We start from the raw sequence: 23273 nt of genomic DNA on the forward strand, positions 1-23273 counted from the left end.
CCAGGGGGACAGCTTGAGGCTCTGTCTCAAAAAAAAAAAAAAAAGACAGACATTTAAATGCAGCAGGTTCTGTTTGTATAAAGAAAGGGGGAAAGACAAAAAATTGAAGTTTTCTATAATCTACAAATTATAGAAAAATTTCTGTAAAATTCTATAAATTTTGCATTTTTGTAAATAGTTTAATTACCAACTTAGTTGGCCAGACGTTTTCATTGTGGACCTCTGGTTTGCCATACATCATTCTTCTAGTGTTGATAGTTTATGTTTGAGGTAGTTTTGAACTCTTTGACATAATACTAAATAAGCTCAGTTGTTTCCCTCCTTCGTATGGAGGTTCTGAAGAAAAATAAAGGTAATCATATAACGGAGGGAAGTATACTTTCCTCTGAAAATAATTCTGTTCTAATCTGAAAGTATGACTTATGATTTACTTGCACAGAAGTTTTCACTCTTTCATCCTTTTCCTCTATAAAATTGAGTGTAGAATATGTTTGTAGCAGAATCATTGGCTAGACTACAGTGGATAGATAGAACACTGAGTACCATGTCCTAGGTAGGTGGACAGTAAGGTATTTTTAGGAGTTTTCATCATGAAAATGTCGAAATTAGTCTCCAACTTGGTGACATATTCTGTGTTTTAGAGACTCAGTTTGTATAGAAGCACCCTAGGCTTTGGGTTCCGACTAACCTAGGTTCAGATTCTGTTTGTTAGTTAATACTGGTATGACTTTGGCATCTCAGAGCTTCTATTTCCTCCCTAACTATAAATAGGGGCTTTATAGGATTGTTGTGGTTATGAGAGAAAATAAATACAAAATGCTAATAACAGGGTCAGACATCCTATAGACTTTTTTTTTTTTTTTTTTTTTTGCAGTTTTTGGCCGGGACTGGGTTCGAACCTTCCACCTCTGGCATGTGGGGCCCGCACCCTACTCCTTTGAGCCACAGGCACCACCCTAGACTTTAATATAGTTATCGTCATCACCCCTTAGACAATTTAGTTTTACTACTTCTTTCTAATAAGAGTCTTTCTAAACAATCTAAGGGAGATGATGGTCCAAAGTTTGCTTTGATAGACATTGTGTGCCCGTTATTTCTGCAGTTTTTGTGTTTTTAATGTGTATGTACTTTCTATTTTAAAGTAATAATAATTTTGCAATTAACAGTTAAGGACCTTCCTCTGCCAAGATTTGTTGCTTCAAAGAATGAGCAGGAATCTCGCCATGCAGCCTCATATTCTTCAGATTCTGAAAATCAAGGATCTTATTCTGGTGTGATTCCCCCACCACCTGGCAGGGGGCAAGTGAAAAAGGGATCCATAAGCCATGATACGGTTCAGCCTCGTACAACTGCAGATCCACAGGTAATCACATGCATGTAAATATCATCAGTTAATGTCTTGTATGTATAGATGCTTACACTAAAACATTTATTGGTATCATAATTAAAATGTCTTCTTAAAATTAAGTTTTTATTATACTGATATTTCTTCTAGGAACCTGCGTCCCCAGTAGTATCCCCACAGCAGTCCCCACCAACTTCTCCACACTCATGGAGGAAGCACAACCGTCACCCCAGTGGGGGGAATAGTGAGAGGCCTCTTGCAGGACCCGGACCTTTTTGGTCTCCCTTTGGTGAAGCACAATCAGGTATTTCAAGATTCTTTAGCAGTAACAATTACTTAGAGTTGTAAATTGAAGAAGACTTGATAACATTCCTTTAAGAATTGTCTCCAAGACAGTTTTTAATTGTAAGTTAGTAGAAGCGGAAGCCAACTATGAAAATTTATAAGTAAATATACCACTTTGGAAAGTCATAATTTCATTTACATATATCTATGATGCTTAGACAAAAGCTTCTAGACACCAGATTCTCTAGAGGTAAAATGAACAGTTATTTCCCAGAATATTAGGTACATATTTTGTAAGTCTCAGTATTGACAAGGAGATCACAGAATCATTAAAAAGATTTAAATGAAGTCTAATTTTAAATTGAAAAGATTACATTTTAGAAATTGTTACTTTTCTTCAAAGTTAGAGTTTGAAAGAAAACTTCCTGGTGACTTTATTTTTTTCTTCAAATGTGAGTCAGCATGTTTACCTGTTTTCTTCTTAGGTTCTTCTGCTGGTGATGCGGTGTGGTCAGGGCATTCTCCACCTCCACCTCAAGAAAACTGGGTCAGTTTTGCAGATACCCCACCAACCAGTACTCTTTTAACCATGCATCCTGCTTCTGTCCAGGTGTGACATTTTATTGGTATTGCATTTTTATTTGCTTCATTCAGAGTATTGCTGCAGTCATTGTTCTTATATTTTGCTGTCGTAAACTTTATAAATGCAAGCTCTCTCATTTAAAAAAACAGAAACCTGCTCTGTGTCTTTTCTAGTCTATTATCATTAAAATGTTTCAGCTGATAATATTTTTGTTTCTGATTTCCTGGTGAAGTTTTTAAAGGATTTTGTGTCTAGAAATTATTTGCTTGGCTTTCTTAGCACATTTTCCATAACTTTTTGTTGCTAACATAATGGCTATCATTCTACACATGTATATAATCATTGTGCAAAAATATATCCAATTACCTGAATGTAACAAATACATGGTTTGCTGATGACTTCTTACATTTTAAATATTCACAAAAGGCAAGTTTTGCTTTCAAAGATAAGTAACCTAGCAATCTTGGTCCACATAATCATATAGATAGATATTGTACTGAGGAAAAAATGTTTCATTACAGGACCAGACAACAGTACGAACTGTAGCATCAGCTACAACTGCCAATGAAATTCGTAGGCAATCCAGTAGTTATGATGATCCCTGGAAAATAACAGATGAACAAAGACAGTATTATGTAAATCAGTTTAAAACCATTCAGCCTGATCTAAACGGATTTATTCCAGGTGAGTTGTTAAAAACAGAAGTTCTTCAAGATGGGACAGGACAAAAATCTCAATTGCATAATTGCAAAGACATTGTTTTATTGGTTGTAAATTTTAATTATAAAAGATAACTAATTCTCAGATTATTTGTCTAAGAAGTTTATAATCACTGGGGGCCAAAATCATGACATATTCACATATTAAGTTTACCTTTTTCCGGTGAAAAAGTCTGAGACTCTTAACCTCCCATTCTGTTCTCAGTTTACAATAACATTAAATGACATTGTTTTAATATTTCAGGATCTGCAGCTAAAGAATTTTTTACAAAATCAAAACTTCCTATTCTTGAACTTTCTCATATTTGGTAAGTGTGGTATATCATTAGTTGGGTAATGTGGGTTATTTCAAAGGAGTTTTAGAGCCTTAAAAGATAAACTATTACATAACCTCTTCAAAAATGTTCATAAAGAACTCCGTATGGTTCTTGAAATAATAGCCAGCTTCTCCCTTGCTCTGTAGAAAAGAAAGAAATGATACAGGTACAGTAGTTCTTTCTAAAGTGCTAAAATTCTTTAAGCTTTATCAGCTGCTGCTTGTTGCGGAATAAAAGCTAGTTTATGTATATATGGTTATGTTTAACCCATTTGGTTTTTATCAATTTTAATAAGTTCTGCACTAAATCAAAGTTTGAGAATAGTGCTTTGTTCCCATTTAAACACAGACACAGGATAGCTGCTGTGTAGGTGGAATTAGCCATTAGACTAAACACAAAGTATCATCACAAATTACTTCTTAAAAATAATTACCAGATAAACATAAATGTTAATTCTACTTTACATCACAGTATTTCTCAGTATTGTAAATTATTTTGTTAATAGATTTTTAGTAGCGTAGAGTACTATAGTAGGAGGTACGTAGATAAAGCCTAAAACTGAAAAATCCAGAACTAGTGATATATGCATGCTTTTTTATAGTTAAATGCAGTAATAAAAGTGGTTGCCTCTGTATCTAACAAATGGCAGGGACATCAAGGTAAATATTTTAGGCTATATTTTTGTATCAAGCCTTATAGTTCTATTCAATGCTTTAGAAAGCATACGTGTTGAACTTTGATAATAAAAACAAAATTTTTTTTTTTAATATCAGTGGCTTATTACATAACCCTGTTTCTAAAAGTGCATAGGGGCCACAAGTCATTTCTTGGCGAGCTTAATTATTGGGGCTATTTTTTTTTTTTTAGCATTTTATTGTAAAAATTTCAAGCATACAGGAATGCTTAGAAAACCGTACCATGAAAACCTGTGTTGTGTGCACCACTAAGATTTTTACATTTAACATTTTGTTGTATTTGCTTTGTTACGCATCTTTCCACCTGTGAGATTTTTAAAAAATTACTGACTTTTTGCATTTTCTTGAGGAAAGTATTTCTCTGTCTTCTTTTTTGAGAAATAAAGGGATCCAGAGCAGAATGAGATTATATTCATTATAAGTTTGTCTTCTAGGGAACTCTCTGACTTTGATAAAGATGGTGCGTTGACACTGGATGAGTTTTGTGCTGCTTTCCATCTGGTGGTTGCTAGGAAGAATGGCTATGACTTACCGGAAAAACTCCCCGAAAGTTTAATGCCCAAACTGATTGATTTGGAAGATTCAGCAGGTAAGGTTGGGAGCTGTGGCGAGCCAGTTGCTTGACTTGATAAACATAATGCTTGATTCTGAAAACAAAATCCAGATAGATGTTTATGCTTAGCTTAATAGCTTAGATGTTTCATCAGGGGTACATAGATTTGCCACCAGAGTAAGATGTATGGGCTGAACTTGGATTTGTTTTATTAATACTGTCAACTTAAAAAAAAAACCCAGATATAGGATATATGTCTCTATTTCATCTTTAATGTTTGTGATTTGCTGAGATTTGAAGAGCACTTTGCAGTGTCTTATTATTTTGCCACCTTTAATTTAATTTTATATTGTCTGAAGTGGGTTGAACAACTTGTCTTTATTATAAACATTTTCTCAGTTAATGCATTTTAATTTATTAAAGGATTCGTCATTAGACCTTTGAAATCTTGAACATTTTTCTTGAAACACCAGGCTCTTTTCTGCAGACTTGGAAGAAATCTGGAAATTCTGTCTTTGATTTTAGAGAATGCTCTTTTCTTAACAGTAATATGTTCACATTTATGGTAGCTTTCTTTAAAAGGAAAAATAATATCAAGGGTAAAAATTAGTACATTTTTCTTAAATTCTGAATGAATAAAGGGAAATCTAATGTTACATTCTTAATAGCCCAATTAAAACCAAATTATTGTCCTTAGTGTTCCTATCTAAATTCTCTGTCAGATATGATAACAGAAGGAATTTTATAGTTGTAAAGGGAAGTTCAAACAGAATTTGACTCTCAAAAGATTTATCAGGCAACATCTCTTTAACCAGAAATATATATAGTCTGACTTTGTTGTCTAAATTATACAGAAGGAATTGTACACATGAAATTAGGATAGCAGTGTCCTTGGAGTGTGCTTCTAGTTTTTCTAATTTCACCTGTGACCTTGGGCAAGTTCTAACCATTTATTCTACATGTATTTTCCCCTTCTGTTTCTCCACCTGAAAATGTGGATTTGATGTCATTCATATTTCAGCACCTGAATGCTTTTTGTCAGTCAGAAGGTTAATTTTAAAAATTTCACATTGATGGGCTGCACCTGTGACTCAAAGGAGTGGGGGCCCTGGCCCCATATGCTGGAGGTAGTGGGTTCAAACCCAGCCCTGGCCAAAAAAAACCCCTGCCAAATAAAAGAAAAATTAACATTGATTTTAATTTTTAGGAATTCTTTTCTATGAGAATCCTAGGATTTTTCCTGATCATTTTAGGTAGTTGTGCATCATCAGTTACCTCTAACTTGAGCTGGAAGCTCATTATCTTTGTTAGGTCATTTTGTTTCGAAGTACTTTGATTTACCTACTTAAATGAAAACAACTTCTTTGTTTAGCTTCTGTGAAGAGAGGAGATTGTGGTACCTTCACACTTTCCACATCATTGTTTTAAAATTGAGCCTTGTACCTTAGAGCTTTTATATGACTTCAGGCCTTTGAAAACTAATAGCATACTAATATAAGAAAATAATTTAAATCCCTCTGAATCTGTTCTGCGTCACTTTGTAAAGGCTTGTCTGATTCTGTCATCTGTTGCATTCAGATCTATGAATCTTGCTTTTGCATATAATCAGTGGGATTCTTTTTCCTTTAATTTAAATAAAGTCTTATTCTTTGTAAATTTGATGTACTGCTTGAATTTTTGGTGGTTCAGAAAAATTTTTTTCTGCACATATGCCTTTTAATTTCGTATCTGTTAGATATGTTTACCGTAGGAAGACTCTGGGTTTTTTGCCTGGGTATATCTGTGTACTGTTGGTGTAACTGTAATTTTAAAGGTATCACAGACTCTGGTAGTTTCTTCCTCCTTTCAACATAATATGTAGTTTTATGATGAAATTTATTAGAAACATTTTGATCATACTGTATTAGATTCAAATGTACTTTATATGTTTATAAATGAGAAATTTTGTTGAGGGGAGGCACTATAATCTTTTTCTTCTACCTGTTGTAAACCTGAGATTTGTATGACACAAGTCCTTTGAATATTGAATTGTCCTATGACACTTTGCGTTAGTATCTATAAAAATTATTATAAATATCTGTGTTTTTAGACATTCACAGTTAAGGGGAAAATAGCTTACTTGGGCTCTATGGAGCCTTTCTGATTATAGGCAGAGGTGGTTTCTCTCTTTCATAGCACATTGTACATGGTATTTATTATGGAACATACTGCATCTCATCCTGTTTCTTTTTTTCTCTTTCTACCACAATACCTTAAACTCCCTAGGAAAACAAGAAATGTCTTTTTGTAGTATCTTTAGTCCCTACCACTTCACTAGGCATGTACTGAATCGCTCAGTAAGTAATTATTAGATGAATTAGTACTCAGTGTGTGCCATTTTCAAAGTAAGATAATTTTCTACCTTTGAAAATATGACAGTTTGTTATCTTAGGTTTGTGATGTTGGGACATAGTAAAATGTTACCTCCGCAAGTATTCTGTTCTTACAGTTTAACTCTTAGAGGCAAATAGATGGTAAACAGTGGGCAATTGAGTTACAACTTCTTAGAATAACAAGGTAGGCTTCCCCTGGGCATTCAAACATGGAGCAGCTTTACAGGATTAAATAGCAGCTAAAATAGAACAACTAAGGATCTTAGGTAGAAATACTAATGTAGGCTCGGTGCCTGTGGCTCAAGTGGCTAAGGCGCCAGCCACATACACCTAAGCTGGCGGGTTCAAATCCAGCCTGGGCCTGCCAAACAACAATGATGGCTGCAACCAAAAAATAGCCGAGCGTTATGGCGGGCGCCTGTGGTCCCAGCTACTTGGGAGGCAGAGGCATGAGACTCTCTTGAGCCCAGGAGTTGGGGGTTGCTGTGAGCTCTGATGACACAGCACTCTACCCAGGGGGATAGCTTGAGGCTCTGTCTCAAAAAAAAAAAAAAGAAAAGAAAAAGAAAAGAAAAGAAATACTAATGTAGGCTCCACGCCTGTGGCTCAAGCTGCTAAGGTGCCAGCCATATACACCTGAGCTGGCGGGTGCCTATAGTCCAGCTACTTGGGAGGCAGAGGCAGGAGAATTGCTTGAGCCCAGGAGTTGGAGATTGTTGTGAGCTGTGATGCTACAGCACTCTACCCAGGGCGACAACTTGGGGCTCTGTCTCAAGGAAAAAGAAAAAAATACTAATGTATTTAAATTCGGTATTTAAATACTTATACCCAATTTAAGCAGCTAAAGTAAATAAGAAGGGAAGCTTAGTTTTTGTTGTTTTACAAAAGAAAGCATGCAAAAATTCATCTGCAGAAAATAGCTTTCTGAAGCTAGATTCAAGAAAGAATGTTTATCTTTAAAAAAAAAGATTAAGGTGACCTTCTAGCTTACTACAATAACGTCCAAAAGAATCTTTGTGGCACAATTATAGTTTTATGTGTATTTTTGTGTTCATTCATTACATCTCTCTCAAACTAGACTAGAGATTCCTAGGAAGGCAGGCACTGGGTGTGTGACGTCCATTATGTCTCTCAAGATACACATTGATTGCATAAGTAGACATTCACAGTTTTTAAATGATTAAATGACTGAGCCAGTGGTCATTAACTTTCTGTCTGCATACTGTGCTGCTGGTGTGAGCAACTCAGAAATACCTGTTTGAGATGCTGAAAGAAAGAAGTGTGGTCCCTATCTCTGTCTTCCCCTCCATCAAGAGCACATTTTTACACGGTAGATTTAGGCATGTGTTTCGTTGTTGTTCATAGGGTATGTAGCATAGATCTCTAGACTCTGAGCAATACATTCAACGTGAATATTTTTAAAAGCCAGAGAAGAGAAGGCACCTGGGATTTTCATCAACGGTTTACTGGAAATTTATATAAATTCAGACATGAGACTAACCTGATGCAAGTCAATCACCATTAAGAGTTTCTCTTGTATCCCTCCAGAAATTTTTGACATATATATTTAAAAGCCTACACATATAGATTATCGGTCTTTAAACAAATGCAGTCATACTGGACATCCTTATTGTTTTTTTCTTATAATGTTGGACATCTTTGCACTTCATCACTTTCTTAGTGATGTGTTTGGGGATTGTTTCCTGGCTTTACCTGTAGAACAACGCTACAGTGAACGTGCTTATATGTGTATCTTTGTTCTGTGCCAATAACCCAGAATCTGTTTTTGAAAATTCATTATCCAAGTGCCTTCATTGGACAGAAAAAAATAATGAGAATATCCACTAATACTTGCCATTAACTTTTCACTTAAGGAATTATTTCTCAAACCACCCCTCTGCCCCCAGCAAACATACAAACACACACAGACGTTCTTAACACTAATGCCATTTCTTTCCAGATAGTTGGGTATTGTAGCTGATAAGTCAGTATAGTTGAATTACAGATATTGACAAAGATACACCATTTGATGAAATTAGTCTAAGTAGTTAGAACTCCTTAAAACCTGACAAAGACATTGACAGACACGGCTAGATAATACTTGAAAGAGAAAAACTTCATGAAGATGATGACAACAGTAGGACTTTAAAAGATTATAGTTTTAATTTTAGTAGATTAGTAAGTGTCCTTGGGAATAATTAATGATGTCCTCAAATTTTTACAGAAATCACTTTTTTCCCTCTGTGATTGTGCTGTGAACGTCAAAGGTGAATGAAGGATGGATATCCCTGTCTTCCTCTAGTAGAAAGAGAACTTCATGGGAATAAGACCTTTGGCTTACTCACTACTCTATCTCAAGGGCTTAGAACGCTATACGTCCTCAATAAATATTTACTCTATTAGTGTTTAATTTTGCCACCAAATTACTCCCCCCCCAAAGTAACATCATCTTTTGTTCCTTTTTTTTAATACCATTTCCACAGTTTTCTGTGTAAGTTTTTAAGACAAGGCCCCAATTATTTTTTTCTTGTTCTTTATTAAATTCCAGTCTTTTTAAAAAGTGGATTAATTTTAAATGGATTTTTTTCCATTTTTATCTTTGTTTTTTTTTTTTTTTTTTTTGAGACAGAGCCTCAAGCTGTCCCCCTGGGTAGAGTGCCATGGCATTACAGCTCACAGCAACCTCCAACTCCTGGGCTCAAGCGAGTCTCCTGCCTCTGCCTCCCAAGCAGCTGGGACCACAGGCGCCCGCCACAACGCCCGGCTATTTTTTTTTTTTTTTTGGTTGCAGCCGTCATTGTTGTTTGGCGGGGCCGGGCTGGGGATTCGAACCCGCCACCTTAGGTGTACGTGGCTGGCGCCTTAGCCGGTTGAGCTATAGGCGCCGAGCCCATTTTTATCTTTGGATAATGGGAACCTGCTCTATGTCTGTAGGTAATATTTTTTGAGGTGTAATAGCTGAGTCATATAATAGATGCTATCAAATGTTGGTCAGCACTGTAAAAAATCAGGTACAATTTAGTTAGGATTTTAGGTGAACGTTCTGTTTTCAAATATTTTTACATACTTTTTTTACACCTTTGGTTTTGTCATGCTTCTATGTAATAGACCCTCTTAGGATCTGCTTACTGATTATGTTTCTGTTTTCTGAGGTGTTGGGTCGAAATGGAGTTTGTTTTGGAAATAGAACTTAGTTTTTTGATGCATTTAATATCAAACAGAACATATCTTAAATTTTGTCTTTAATTTCCTTCTTTATATTCATTGCTTATTCCTGTCTTTTAAGTATCAATGAAAAAGTTACCCTTTGTAGTTTTTCTTGAAGACTTAAAAATTCATCCAAACTTATTATTTAATGTATTTTTTCTTGTAAGAATAATATTCTTCAAATAAGTAAAAGATACAAACTTTCATTGTTGAAGAACTTTCTGATTGAAGGCAAAATAAGTTTTAAACCATAAGACTTTACAGGAGTATATGTTATTTTGTATGTCAATATGATACTAAGAAAATGAGAGTAATTTAGGTTCAGTAGTTTACAAACCTAGTATAAGACTGAAGATCTCTAAGAAAGAGGTTTTCAGCAGGTATGCTGTACTAAACTGACTCTAAGCATTTTCCAGATTCTTTGAAGGATAGCGGGATGAAACTTCGGTCAATGTTTGTAAACCTAGAATAAATGTAGAATACAGCTATAGTCAGAATGGTCGTACTGGTTGTCTCTTCCAGACACATTTTTATACGTGGAAATACTTTTTGCATAACAGCCCTGTTGAGGTTAACTTTAACAAATAATTTAGGCTCATGCTCTTCTTTTTCAGCCCTGATGCTCTGATGATGTCAGGGGCAGAGCAGAACCCTCAGGAGGGAGGCAGGGTTGACACAGTGTTCCTGCAGGAGGCTAGGTTGGAACACTGCATCAGGTAAGAGTAAAACTACACCCCTGCCTCCAGAAGGATACAGGCTTAGATGCTGATGTTTGTGGGCGGGTAGAAAGCTGTTTGTTGGAGTACTGGTAGGGAGCACAGTTAAAGGAGGTACAGTTCATTTCCAAACCTAATGCTTCTCCATGTACTCTGGATTGTTGATTTCTAGAACATAAGAAGCAATGTATACTTTATCTCAGAAATAATTTTTTTGTCTCTCTAGAGCAATAATTTTTCAATCTTCTTAATCTTAGACCCCTTTACATTCTTAAAAATTGTGGACCCCATAAGCCTTTGTTTATGCGGGTTAGACTTCTCAATAACAATCCTGTTAGAAATTAAAACTGATTAGTTTTTAAATATTTATTTTGTTTTAAAATAGCAATAATAAACTCCTGCATATTAACTTACTTTGAAGCAAATAACTGTTCTCTAAAATAAATAAAATTATGAAAAAGGTTGTATTGTTTTACATTTTTGCAAATTTCTTTTGTGTCTGTCTTAATAAAAAACAACTAGATCATCATATTTGTTTATGCTTCAGTGTGTTGGATATGTTGTTTGGTTTGTGGTATACTAGAGATCTGAAAACTAAGCCCTTTGGACCTAATCCATTCTGCTGCCTGTTTTTGACTAGCCTACCAGCTAAGAATGTATTTTTTAAAATGTATTTATAAGAATAATATTTTATACATTAAAAGTTCTATGAAATTTAAATTTCATTGTCCATAATAAAATTTTACTGGAACATAGTCATGCTCATTCATTTACAAATTGCCTGCGGCTGCCTTTGTGCTATAGTGGGAGAGATGAATGGCTACGGCAGAGATGGGATAGCCATGAACCCTAAAGTATTTACTGCCTGGCCCTTTCTAGAAAACACATGAAGAAAATCTAGCCTCACACAGTAAAAGGAAAGACTTTTATAGCTTTTTCAGATACTGTAGATATTCTTTGATATTATATTAAGACATAAATGGTAATTTTTTAAAGGTTGTTGCTGTGTGGAAGCTGAAACCGTATTAATGGTTTTTTGTGCAGTTACATTAAAATCTATTGGTCTGCCTTATACTTTGAATTAACTCTTTATGATTTGTAGCACAGTGCATTGGATATTTGTAACCTAACAGTTTATTGAGTTACATTCTTTTCGATTTGAGGATATTTCATTATGAAATTTGAAAAAAGCAGATTTGCTAACATTGCAACCTAGCAGAGAAGTCTTTTAGTGCTGAGCAATTCCTGAAATTATGGACATGTGTTACATATATATATATATATATTCACTTTCACAAGTCTTATTTTTCCTTGAAATCTTGAACTTTGTCATTAGTAACTAATACTAAAAATAGTTACTTTCCTTCTTGAAGTGACAGGCTTACTTTATTTTTGAGAAACACTTGCCCAGTACCCAAGTCTGAATAATTACAGTTCATGAGCTGTTCTTTCAAGAAAATGGTGTTCCATGAAAAAAGCCGTCTGTTCAGTTTGCAGCTGAATCAAGTACTTTTCCTTGACATCAGTTGTACTTTGGTGTACAGCAGAAGTGCTTTATCTGTATTCTCCATTTTTCACAGAGAGTATTAAAATTATCCTGTGGTTGTTACTATTTGTATTCTTAATTGCTTTACTTGTCTGCTTTGGGGGTTCTCATAGTCTTCTTCCTTCATTTTCCTCCTGGCACACTTTCCCATTCGGTCCGATTTACAGCCGCCATCCTTCTTCCCTGAGCTTCCTTTCCCTTTGTCGTCATGGGGGGAAAGGGGCGGTAGTTTCTGTTCCCATCAGAAACTCCAGACTGTCCAGGGAGGGATTTGCTGCTACTATTTACACGTATAATAATATTTTTTTTTCACCAGTTCTTCTCTAATGACTTTTGAGTTCAGAGGTCTTTGTAGAACAATATCTACAGCCTTCCTACTTGTTCCTACTGCCCTGACACTTTTATTGAGAAGGTATAACATTAAGAAATAGTTCTTGATCCTAGAAACAAAAATTAATCAAAATATGGTGCTGGACTGAAAATAGAATTTGCAGTGTGGTATAATTATAACGTTATAATACCAGGGTAAGTATAAGGGAAATATTTCGAAGGAGTCATGTAATAGAATAGGCAGAAGGAAAATTTTCAGAATTTCCCAACTGTGTTGATTGTGGTTCTAGGAAAATTGCAGTGAAGGGGAATGAATTTAAATAAAGAAGAACAGGCAAAAACAACTTAGTAAATAAACGAGTGCTGCTATATATTCGTCCATATGTTAGGCACTGAAACTTGAAGGATTTACCAATGAATAAACTGAAAGCTTGCATTGCTGGGTAATAGTACACAGCTGTCTAGTTAGAAATCTGAAGTACAGTGCTAACATTTAATAGCTAATGTCTTTCTTTCTGATGGAGAAACTCAGATGTTCTTTTATTCAACTTACTCATGGTCAAACAGAGACAGTAACAGATATTAGAATCATATTTTTGAAGTGGGTTCTAAACAGATTAGGTATTCCCTTCTGACTAGGATTATATTCAACGTCATGTAAAACTTGGAAGAATTAGAACAAGAATTCTGTTACCCTTGAAATTCCTTCTATTTTTAAATGTAGTTTAGGCTTAACTATAATTAAAAGTAGAATATGAAGGCAGTGCCTATAGCTTAGTGGGTAGGGTGCCAGCTGTATACACAGAGGGTGGCGGGTTCAAGCCCAGCCTGGGCCTGCTAAACACAGTGACAACTACAACCAAAAAGTAGCCAGGCATTGTGATGGGTACCTGTAGTCCTAGCTACTTGGGAGGCTGAGGCAGGAGAATTGCTTAAACCCAAGAGTTTGTGGTTGCTGTGATCTATGACACCACAGCACTGTACCCGGGGGTGACATACTAAGACTGTCTAAAAAAAAAAGAGAGAAAGAGAGAGTAGGATATGATACCTCAGAATAATTTAAAAATCACCAGGCACAGTGGCTTACTCTGACAGTTTAAGACCAGCCTGAACAAGAGTGAGACCCTCTCTCTACTAATAGTAGAAAAATTAGCCAGGCTTTGTGGCAGGCACCTGTGGCTACTCAAGAGGCTGAAGCAGGAGGATCACTTGAATCCAGGAATTTGAGGTTGTTGTGAGCTAGACCAATACCATGACACTCTAGCCTGGGCAACAGAGATTCTTAAGTTTCAAAAAACAAAACTAAAAAAAAAAAAATGTAAAAACTAGGCAGTGCCTGGGGTGGGTGGTTCAAACCCAGCCTTGGCCCAAAACTGCAAAAAAAGAATTTAAAAGTCATTTTGAAATAGTATCATGGATTTGTACCTTTCTCTGTTTGGTCTCTAAGTGCTGGTGAGCCTAATGATAGAAGTTTTGGTTCATATGGGCCCATTGACTTTGCTCTTCTGGCCATGGCTGAAGACTCTCCTTTTGCTGTCTACCTTCAGCTATGTGCTGCTTTTTGCTAACGGGAGATTTGTAGAGAAAATGTGAATGAACTCGTATGAATGAACAGTTTCCAAACTGTATTCCAAGGAAATATTGAGAGGTTTTATCTGATGAAAAGAATTATGTGTCTGGGAAAAACTAATTTAAAGTTTGTTTACTCTGGGTCATCACAAAGTCTTGATACGCAGATGTACATTAGAAATGCTGCAACAGGGAATTATTGTATCCTCAAACTTATTTGAGCAGAAAACCTAATCTTTGGAAGCCACCTGATTGGTATTTTACGAGAAATACTAGTAAACACTTTGGGAAACCAGTACAAATCTATTCTTATTATCAGAAAATGATTCAAAGCATGTGACCTATTATGTTATTATTATGTATTACACTATTCTATTTATTTCTAACTAGACTTTATTTTCACGAAAAGCTGTGGTTGCAGGTAGACCATAAGTAGCAATAATAATTAGTGTCTGAGTTTAAAATGTTTATTCTGGGAACACGAGGAAAGGAAATTTAGACTAAATTAGTACTGTGAAAATCATCTGTTAGCTTTTTTGTAAGTAAATATTCTTAAAATATATTATTGATAGAAAATTTCTCTATTTTTCAATTGCAGATGTTGGGGATCAGCCAGGTGAGGTAGGTTATTCAGGCTCTCCTGCCGAAGCTACTCCAAGCAAGTCACCATCTATGCCGTCGCTAAACCAGACTTGGCCTGAGCTGAATCAGAGCAGCGAGGTTAGCAAAGATTCTTCTTTTTTTTTCTTTTCTTATTAAAAGCTAAAGCTAACTTATTTAAGGTAAGAAGTTCCAAACTGGGTAATTTAAATTTATACCTCTTTCTGCATGCATGCGTAGTTGAGAGGATATATCAAGTATGATTTTGATAAATAATTATGTGGCTTCTTGAGGTTTTCATATTGCCATTTGGTTTCCACCACTCATCCACAGTGAAACCCTGTGAGTTTTGAGGGGCAGATGCAGGAAGTCAAAGGGGAAATGACTTAGTCAAGACCTCAGATCCAGTCAGGGAGAAGAGCTAAGATGTGAACACAAGTCCTTTGGTACCTGGTCAACTTCCATGGCCACTGTGTCACACTGCCTTCTCAGTCCTGTAAGCAAGATACATGGTAACATTCAGAATCTTCACATTGGAAGTGATACGAGAAGCCACTTAATCCAGCTTCCCACATGAAAAACGTATTTTCTACAGTCCGAACTATTTATATTAGTTTCATTGAATTCAGAATGGAATGATTTGCCAAATTAAATGCATCGAAGATGTGTCATAGGTGACCAAGCACAGTATTCAAAATGGAATTTGGGACAAATACGTTGTTCTCCCATTATTTGGAACTCCATTATATAAAACAATAAAAGGGTCACTCTGATTAGAATAGAGAATGTAGCCTGAAGCCCTTGTGTAAATTTTAGTGCTCTGGAAAACTTAATTTGGAAACCACTGCTCCAGCCTTTTAGAGCAGTTTTCTTTATGAGCAAGTTACAGTTTTTCTTATTTTTTTTCTATCACTTTTAAGTTGTGCTACAAAAATAAAAATTTGTTGACTTTTAGGACAAAGTTCTATGCTAGTTTCTGTGCTTTCCATGTCTTCTCAAGCCAGAAAAGTAATAGATTAAGAAGCTTGCTAGTTAATTTTGGACAGTTGGACAGTTTTGTATTATTGGTTGCTTAAGACATAATCACAGCCATGATACCTGTGTCTGAGGCATTTAAATATCATACCAACCAATCCTACTATTGATGCAAAACCATTGCGTATTTTTCTAGATTTTTAAGCTGTAAAAGAATTTGCTAGTAGAGAGGGTTTATGGCAAGCACGTTCAATCAAGTTTTATTTTGTAGTATTTGTTAATAAGGTCATGAATGTCATAATTAGTTTTTTGCTGTGGGTGAAAAATCAAAATGCTAGTAAAACATTGATTTTTTGAGACATTTTAATGACACTTAAAAAGATATCTACTTAAGAAAATTTAGATTTTATTTTAGTTGTCTACCACAAAACACTAATAACCTTTGAACATGTGTTTATTCAGCACCTGTGGATATGGATGAGGCACCATAGGGAATAACCCTAATAATTATCCCTAACATTTACCAAGCACTTTGGACATGTTAGTTCTATTTAAAAGACTCTTTCTATACATTAACCCCTTAAATCCTCAGATCATCCCTATGAAGTAGATATTATTAATCTCATACTACAGATGGTGAGACTAAAGCACAGAGAGATTAATGTAACTTGCTCAGGGTTGTACAGCATAACTCGGATTCCAGAAGTCTGGTTCCAGAGCCAGTGCGACTTTATACTAAAGTTGTGAAGATAAAGAGTGTCTCTCTGCCCTCTAGGTAGCTTATGTATCATCTTGTGAAACCAAGTTAAACTTCATGCCATCCAGATAGAGTACATGGGTAAATACCTTTTGGGGGCAAAAATCGTCTGCATCTAAACTTTTCTCCACAGTTAGACAATTAGGTTTTTAAAATTTCCTTCTGTATTCATGTAACAATAATTATTGAAGAAGAAATTGTATTAATTACTGGTAAGTCACTTCCCTGAAGCCCCATGACAAAAGTGAATTATCATGGGCCTTTTAATTTTATTTGTGAAACACTTTAAATGCATCAGTATTTCTTGTAATATCTTAATTTTCATATTACAGCTTATCTGTAGAAAAAGTTTTTAGCTCTTCATGTAGATAATTGTTACAAATGTGCACATTTGCTAACATGTAGTTTCTACATGTTTTCTCAAATTGGGTATCAGCTATTTTAAGTAGTAAGTTGAACTTTGAAGCATAAAAATGTATACTTTTCCAAACTGAGTTATAAAAAGAAGGTTGTGGTTAATGGGGTAGTCGTGTCTATGTGTAAACATTTGTGTGTATATATTGTATGTGTGTAGATGTTTTTCCTTCTTCAGGGGATAACGGGGTAATCTTAATTAATTTTAAATGATAATGTTAATATGCTTTTGATATAAAAATTCTATATATTTTATTACTAAAATCTCCCAAACAAGTGGAATTTATTCTAATTAATATTGACTTACCACTCCACCTATTTTAAGAGGTATGATATTTATTTGTGTACCTCTTTTAGAATCGTGTTTCATATCAAGATACATCTTCTGTATATTATACATGCTCAGATGCTTGATTTGCTCTCATTGTGGCCGCGTTCTGATTTTTCTAGCATGGGGTGAGGGGTGCCTGATTGGCAGCTGTGTCTTGTGGTCTGGCATGGCCCTGTTTGTAGTGCTGATTGCAGGAGTTGACTTGCTACAGATTGACATGAGCTCAAACATATATTAATTCCAGAATTCTTTGCATTTTATCTCAATTATATTTTATTAAATATCCATACATATGTATAAAATATGTGCACGTACATAATAGAATCATCTTTCAGGGGTCGCACTGGTAAGTCACGCTGACTTGCTTTGTTTTGACAAAACTTTGGTTCATTAGCATCACCAAATCGATATGTTAACACTTGAATGTTTGATGAAAGATATGAAGTTATTCTTTCTTTAGCCAAGACAAACCCCTTTACATTTTTACTTGATGGTCACTTAGACATCACTTAGACTCTGTTCCTGTATTGGGTTTTCTTTTTTTTGATTCCATAAGGCTTTGAATCTCTTACATAGAGATTACAATAAGTTATTACTATACATTCAATTGTGAAGCTGCTCACCTTACATTACAGGGTGACTCAGAATCGATAAGTATAAATGTTGATGGAAAAATAGAAATTACAGAATTTTGTTAGACCTATGAAACACAACTTGCAGTGCAACCTCTGAATTACTTTGCTAAATCTTCTCCAGTGATCTTTTACTCCATCTTTCTCTCATCATGCTGACTTGTCTCTCCTCTGTCTGTTCAGCAGTGGGAGACATTTAGTGAACGCTCTTCAAGCTCACAAACTCTGACCCAATTTGATTCTAACATTGCACCAGCTGATCCTGTAAGTCAATCACTTAGCTTGCTTGTTTGAAATTAATTTTATTAACCCAAATTTCCATTCATTATGGTTTTTAGCTGATGTGCATGATTCAGTGGAGTGCTTAGAGGGAAGTGGTGGCAGGCTTTTCAATTTTTGTGTGCTTAATGGTGGAAAGAACATTTTCTGTCATTCCTTGTATTTTCTAGTTACTTTGGTGAGAGAAAAAAATATGTTTTTAAAATTTAGTATATGTGTCTAAAGAAGCATTTTTTGTCACAATTGATTTGGTTAACCTTGTCGTTTGCTAATTAAGCGTATGTTTTATTAAATACACTGCGTATTTTGGTGTAACAACACATAAATACTATTTTATTTGTATGCTTACACATCATGTAATATGTTCTACATATATGTAAATATTTATGCAATGTCATCTTTTATTTTGACACTCCAGATGATCTGGGTTTTGTTTATTTAGTATGTTGAATTCTGTTAGAGAGACTCAAAGTCAGCCAAACAGTACAGAGCTGTTGGTCGTGGCTCCCTTTGTGCAAAGGATCTTCTGTCTTGTCTTCCTGTGGTTTACTGTGTTGCTTTGAAAATGCTACAAAGTTCACATCCTTATTTTAAAAGCAAATTCTATTCCGAAAGTTGGTTTTATATATGCCCTACCTGTCCCTCAAGTTATTTGAAAACTTCAAAATTGTAGCTGTTAAGCACTCTCACTGCTCACTTCTCTGCTTTTTCTTTTTCTTCAAAGACAAAGACTAAGAATCACTTTCCAAAAAGAAAAGAAGAAATAATTAGGAAGGGAAGAAGAGTGTAAAGTTCAGGTTTTGAAAAATAAGCTGAGTAGAAAGATAAAGAGAAAGTGACCCAAGACATTTCCTTTTAGATGTTTCTGATAAAAGACAGCCAGCATTTACTCATGAAATATAAAAATGGTCTTGTCATTTAATGAGGATTTTGGAGCAGTAGCATTTAAAGATAAAATATATATTTAGCAATTTAAGTTAATGGATCTCTGGTATGGTTTGCAAATTTTAAAAATTTGTGTCTATTTAAAATATAGAAAATGGTGTTTATTGAATTCAAACAGATAGTGTATGAGTGTTTTTTAAATGGTTATTTTATAATCTGCTAAGCCTATGAAGAGCCAATTAATATGTAGATCATCTTTGCCTTTTGCTTCTCTTGCTACATTTAAGGCATTTATCTTTTATTATAATCTCTGAAAAATACAGAAAAAATAAAAGGCAACACTTGAAAGTTCTACTGCTTATCAGCAGCTATAATTGAAGCCTCTTGAGAAGAAACAAATTCTTTGAACTAAAAGTTTCACCCTTGGGTTTCCTTTCCCTTTCTTTTTTCCTAAGCTTCCTTTTTGAAGCTTAGAGTTTTACATTTAAGCTTCAGTTACCTAAAGCATTATATTTTAGTTCTCTATATCATTCCTGTCTCCTTGTTATTAGGCAGTCAAGTTCATTTTATTTAAAGTACTTAATGAAAGCACTTCATGGAAAAAAAGGTTTGACATAGCAATGAAGAAACTAGTCTTAAAACATAAAATATTCACTTACAGTATTATTATCTTTGTCAGGCCAGGCAAGAAAATTATATATAAAAATCTAGAACTCAGAAACAAAGCATATCGATTCATAACCAGCAGGAAATGAGAGAAATAATATCTGAAAAGTAGTAATGTTCTTCAAACTGCCTGTAAAAAAATACCCAAATCTCTGAATGCTAGTGTTTAAAATTGGATAGCCCAGGTCAGGTGGTACACTCTGGGAGTCTCCACTACTCAGGAAGGCTAAGGTGAAAGGATTAGGGGAGCCCAGGAATTCACGGGTTAGGGAGACCCTGTCTCTAAAATAAATAAATAAAATGGCTCAGCCTATCCCTTTGTTATCTCTAGTATAGCAGGGATTCTCAGAAAATAAAGAATGGTTAATTGACATTTTAAATGTAGATTTGGATCTCTGAATTTGATTCAATTGACATTCTTAAATATTTATAATCTGATAATCTAGAAATATCTTTTCTTTTATGGTGATAATTTAAGTTTGAACTTTACTTCCTCCGCCCATAGCCATGATCTCAGATAATTCTTTGTAAATAAGGATTACAAGTAAGTAAATAAGGCCCATTCAGATTATAAGGGAATCTCATAGCAGGAAAAAGCACTACCGCTCTAATACCTTACAGTGTTGGAAGTATTTAATGGACTATTAAAAAGAAGCTACATGTTCCCTCTGGAGGCACAAATTCCACACCAGTCTGAGCTATAGTGAGAACCCCATTCTGAAAATAGCCAGGCATTGTGGCAGATGCCTATAGTCCCAGCTACTTGGGAGGCGGAGGCAAGGGAATCGCTTGAGTCCAAGAGTCTAGGTTGCTGTGAGCTATGATGCGACAGCACTCTACCGACGGTGACAAAGTGAGACTCTGTCTCAAAAAAAAAAAGAAAGAAAAAAGCTAAATGTGGTTATTAGCTATATGCTCAATAAAGGAAAAGTCTATGAAAAGTTCCAAACTGGTCTGGTAGCCCTGAGAGACAGCCATTACACAGTGCAGTGATGCCACTTGCAAACTGGGGAGGTTAGTTATTAGGCTCCCTGAGTTCTGGTGAAATTGAAGTTCTGATGAACTCATTTTTTTCTTGAACTGCTTATTAGTTAATAGTTTCTGATAGAATCTGCTCTTGCTGAGTTGTATGTGAATCAAAATACCAGGGAAATTTGAAATTGATGAGAAGTGGAATGTACTAGTCTTTACAGTGATTTATGCCTAGTCTTGAGGGATTATAAGCAATTCAGCATATGAAAATAGAGTTAGTATGATTACTGTTTAGGGGCAGCCAATGCATCTGATCTGGTGGTGCCCCCTTCTGTGTACCTGGGATATTCTCTAGGAATACAAAGATGTTGAATCCAAGATTCCAGCCTTAAGTGCATTATAATTTAATTATTATAAAAGGTGATGATTATAAGAAGCCAGTTGAGGTAATTTTCAAGAGATAAGGTGTACCTAGGACTCAGGTAGGCCTGGCATTGGGGACTGAGACCCCCAGGGAGAAAGAGAGTTGACTAAGCCCAGTATATTTGGGGAAATTTTCACAAAAGAGGTTATATGTATATGCTGAAACTTGAATGAAAGTAAGAATTGGCTGAAGTGGACGGAGGCAGGGCATTCCAAGTAGAGAGAATATTATGAGCAGGATTTAGGTCAGTAGAGTGAGGAATGATGAGGGCTTAAAGGATGTAGTAGAAGCCAGACTGGGAAGCTCTTGGTTTGTTAACCTAAGGAGCTAAACTTCGTCTTGTCGGCCCCAGGAGCTAACACAGAATACCATAGCCAGATGGTGACGAAGAAGGGATAGCTGGGAAGATAATTTAGACAGCAGTGTGAACAAGTGGCTAGATGAAGAGAGATGGAGGAGATGATAAGTACTTGAACTAAACTGGTGACACAGCATTGAAATGTAGGCAGAACTGGATTCAGACAGGTAGGAATAATAGGATTTAGGAGATGAAGAAAATATGGATACATGAGCATAAGACCATATTTAATGAAGTGATAGTTTTATAAAATCAGGTATTCAAATATATGATAGAAATATGCCATGAAAGCTTTGGGTGATATGACTAGGTAGAAGCAAATAGATGGAGCCTACAGTGTTGTTGTTATTTTCCTTTTCCTTTTCCTTTTCCTTTTTTTTTTTTTTTTTTTTGGTTGGGGGAGCTGAGGAACACTAGTTTGAGAGAAAGAAAGTGTTACTATGACAGCTTGTGGCTCAGAACTCAGAGGCTTATAACTGTTAGTGGTTGTTCATTTGGATACTGAAATGCTTGAAGTCGAATCTCTATGTTGCTACACATCCAAGTCGCAAACACAGGTTCTGATACACGAGTGTGAGATTAGACCTGATCAAGCTCTTCCAAGAATCGCCTTGTGTTTTAGCAGCAGGATCCACTGGACTACACAGTAGGACACACAGGACACACAGTAGGTGTGTGACTAAAGTGTATTATCAAAAGTGGATTTGTTGGTACAGCAAAGAAGTGAATTATTTGGAGAATGAAGTCTTAGACCATTTCTGATTTTCTTGGAGTCTTTATTGTGACTTCTCTTTACTATACTGCAAATATATAAAAACGCTAGTTAATATTTTCCAGCTGTTATAAGCTTTATAAATCTGAAATTCAAATTACTTTGAAATAATTCGTCAGTAGAATAGCCATAAAAATTGTGTTCATAAATTGATTGAATTTAGAAATTGTGAGAAATAAGCCAAAGAAACCAGTTAACATAGATATGATATGCTGGAACTGAACTTGCTCTGACGAGGGCTTGCTGTTGACACAGTGCTGTCACCAAAGCAGTGTCTACTTAAACTGAAAGGTCGTTACACTAAATTATAAGCTTATCTGTTTAGTAGATACAACTGTATTCGAAACTTAAGGACTCAAGTTCAGCCTTAGCAGTAGCACAAAGTAGGAACTAACTTATAGAAGGAGCTGACCCCCTTTGGCAGTGTTTTCCAGATGATCTCTTGCTGTTAAAGCCAGATGCTTGGTCTGGCTCTAGTTTCTCCCTGGGGGTCTCAGTCCCTAAGGCCAGGCCTACCTGAGTCCTAGGTACACCTCTCTCTTTCTCTTCTTTTTCTGAGAGATTACCATTTATCTTCTTCCTCTCTTACTTGTCTTTGCACTTTCGTTCTTTTTTCAAAAGTCTATACTACCAGTCCCTTTACAGCTTGACTTGTTTCTCGTAAGTTTAGATGTTATATATGGTCATGAAGAAAGTTTACTGAAAATATTAGTGTGTAGAATGGTAGCCTTACTTATTCCTCTTAAAAAATGGATTCTGGCTCGATGCCTGTGGCTCAAGTGGCTAAGGTGCCAGCCATGTACACCCAAGGTGGCAGGTTCGAATCCAGCCTGGGCCCACCAAACAACAATGATGGCTGCAACCAAAAAATAGCCGGGCGTTGTGGCGGGCGCCTATAGTCCCAGCTACTTGGGAGGCTGAGGCAAGAGACTCGCTTGAGCCCAGGAGTTGGAGGTTGCTGTGAGCTGTGA

General features: G+C 35.6%; 1 protein-coding gene across 6 annotated transcripts in view; it reads left to right on the forward strand.

Moving 5' to 3' along the window:
- The window catches only part of REPS1 (RALBP1 associated Eps domain containing 1), a 79283-nt gene that overhangs the window by 41845 nt on the left and 14165 nt on the right, over positions 1-23273 (forward strand). For 4 of the 6 annotated variants that reach the window (XM_012805462.2, XM_023513512.1, XM_023513513.1 and 1 more), the window contains exons 3-9: positions 1167-1363; positions 1496-1649; positions 2116-2240; positions 2735-2897; positions 3177-3240; positions 4379-4533; positions 14836-14957. In XM_012805462.2, the coding sequence (XP_012660916.1) occupies positions 1167-1363; positions 1496-1649; positions 2116-2240; positions 2735-2897; positions 3177-3240; positions 4379-4533; positions 14836-14957 (980 nt within the window). Of the gene's footprint in view, positions 1-1166; positions 1364-1495; positions 1650-2115; positions 2241-2734; positions 2898-3176; positions 3241-4378; positions 4534-14835; positions 14958-18129; positions 18211-23273 lie in introns of all 6 variants that reach the window. The other 2 variants (XM_003790282.3, XM_012805461.2) reach the window with 1 other exon arrangement.

This window comes from Otolemur garnettii, unplaced genomic scaffold, assembly GCF_000181295.1.
Source record: "Otolemur garnettii isolate 467f Iridium unplaced genomic scaffold, OtoGar3 scaffold00042, whole genome shotgun sequence".
Classification (NCBI taxonomy): Eukaryota; Metazoa; Chordata; class Mammalia; order Primates; family Galagidae; genus Otolemur; species Otolemur garnettii.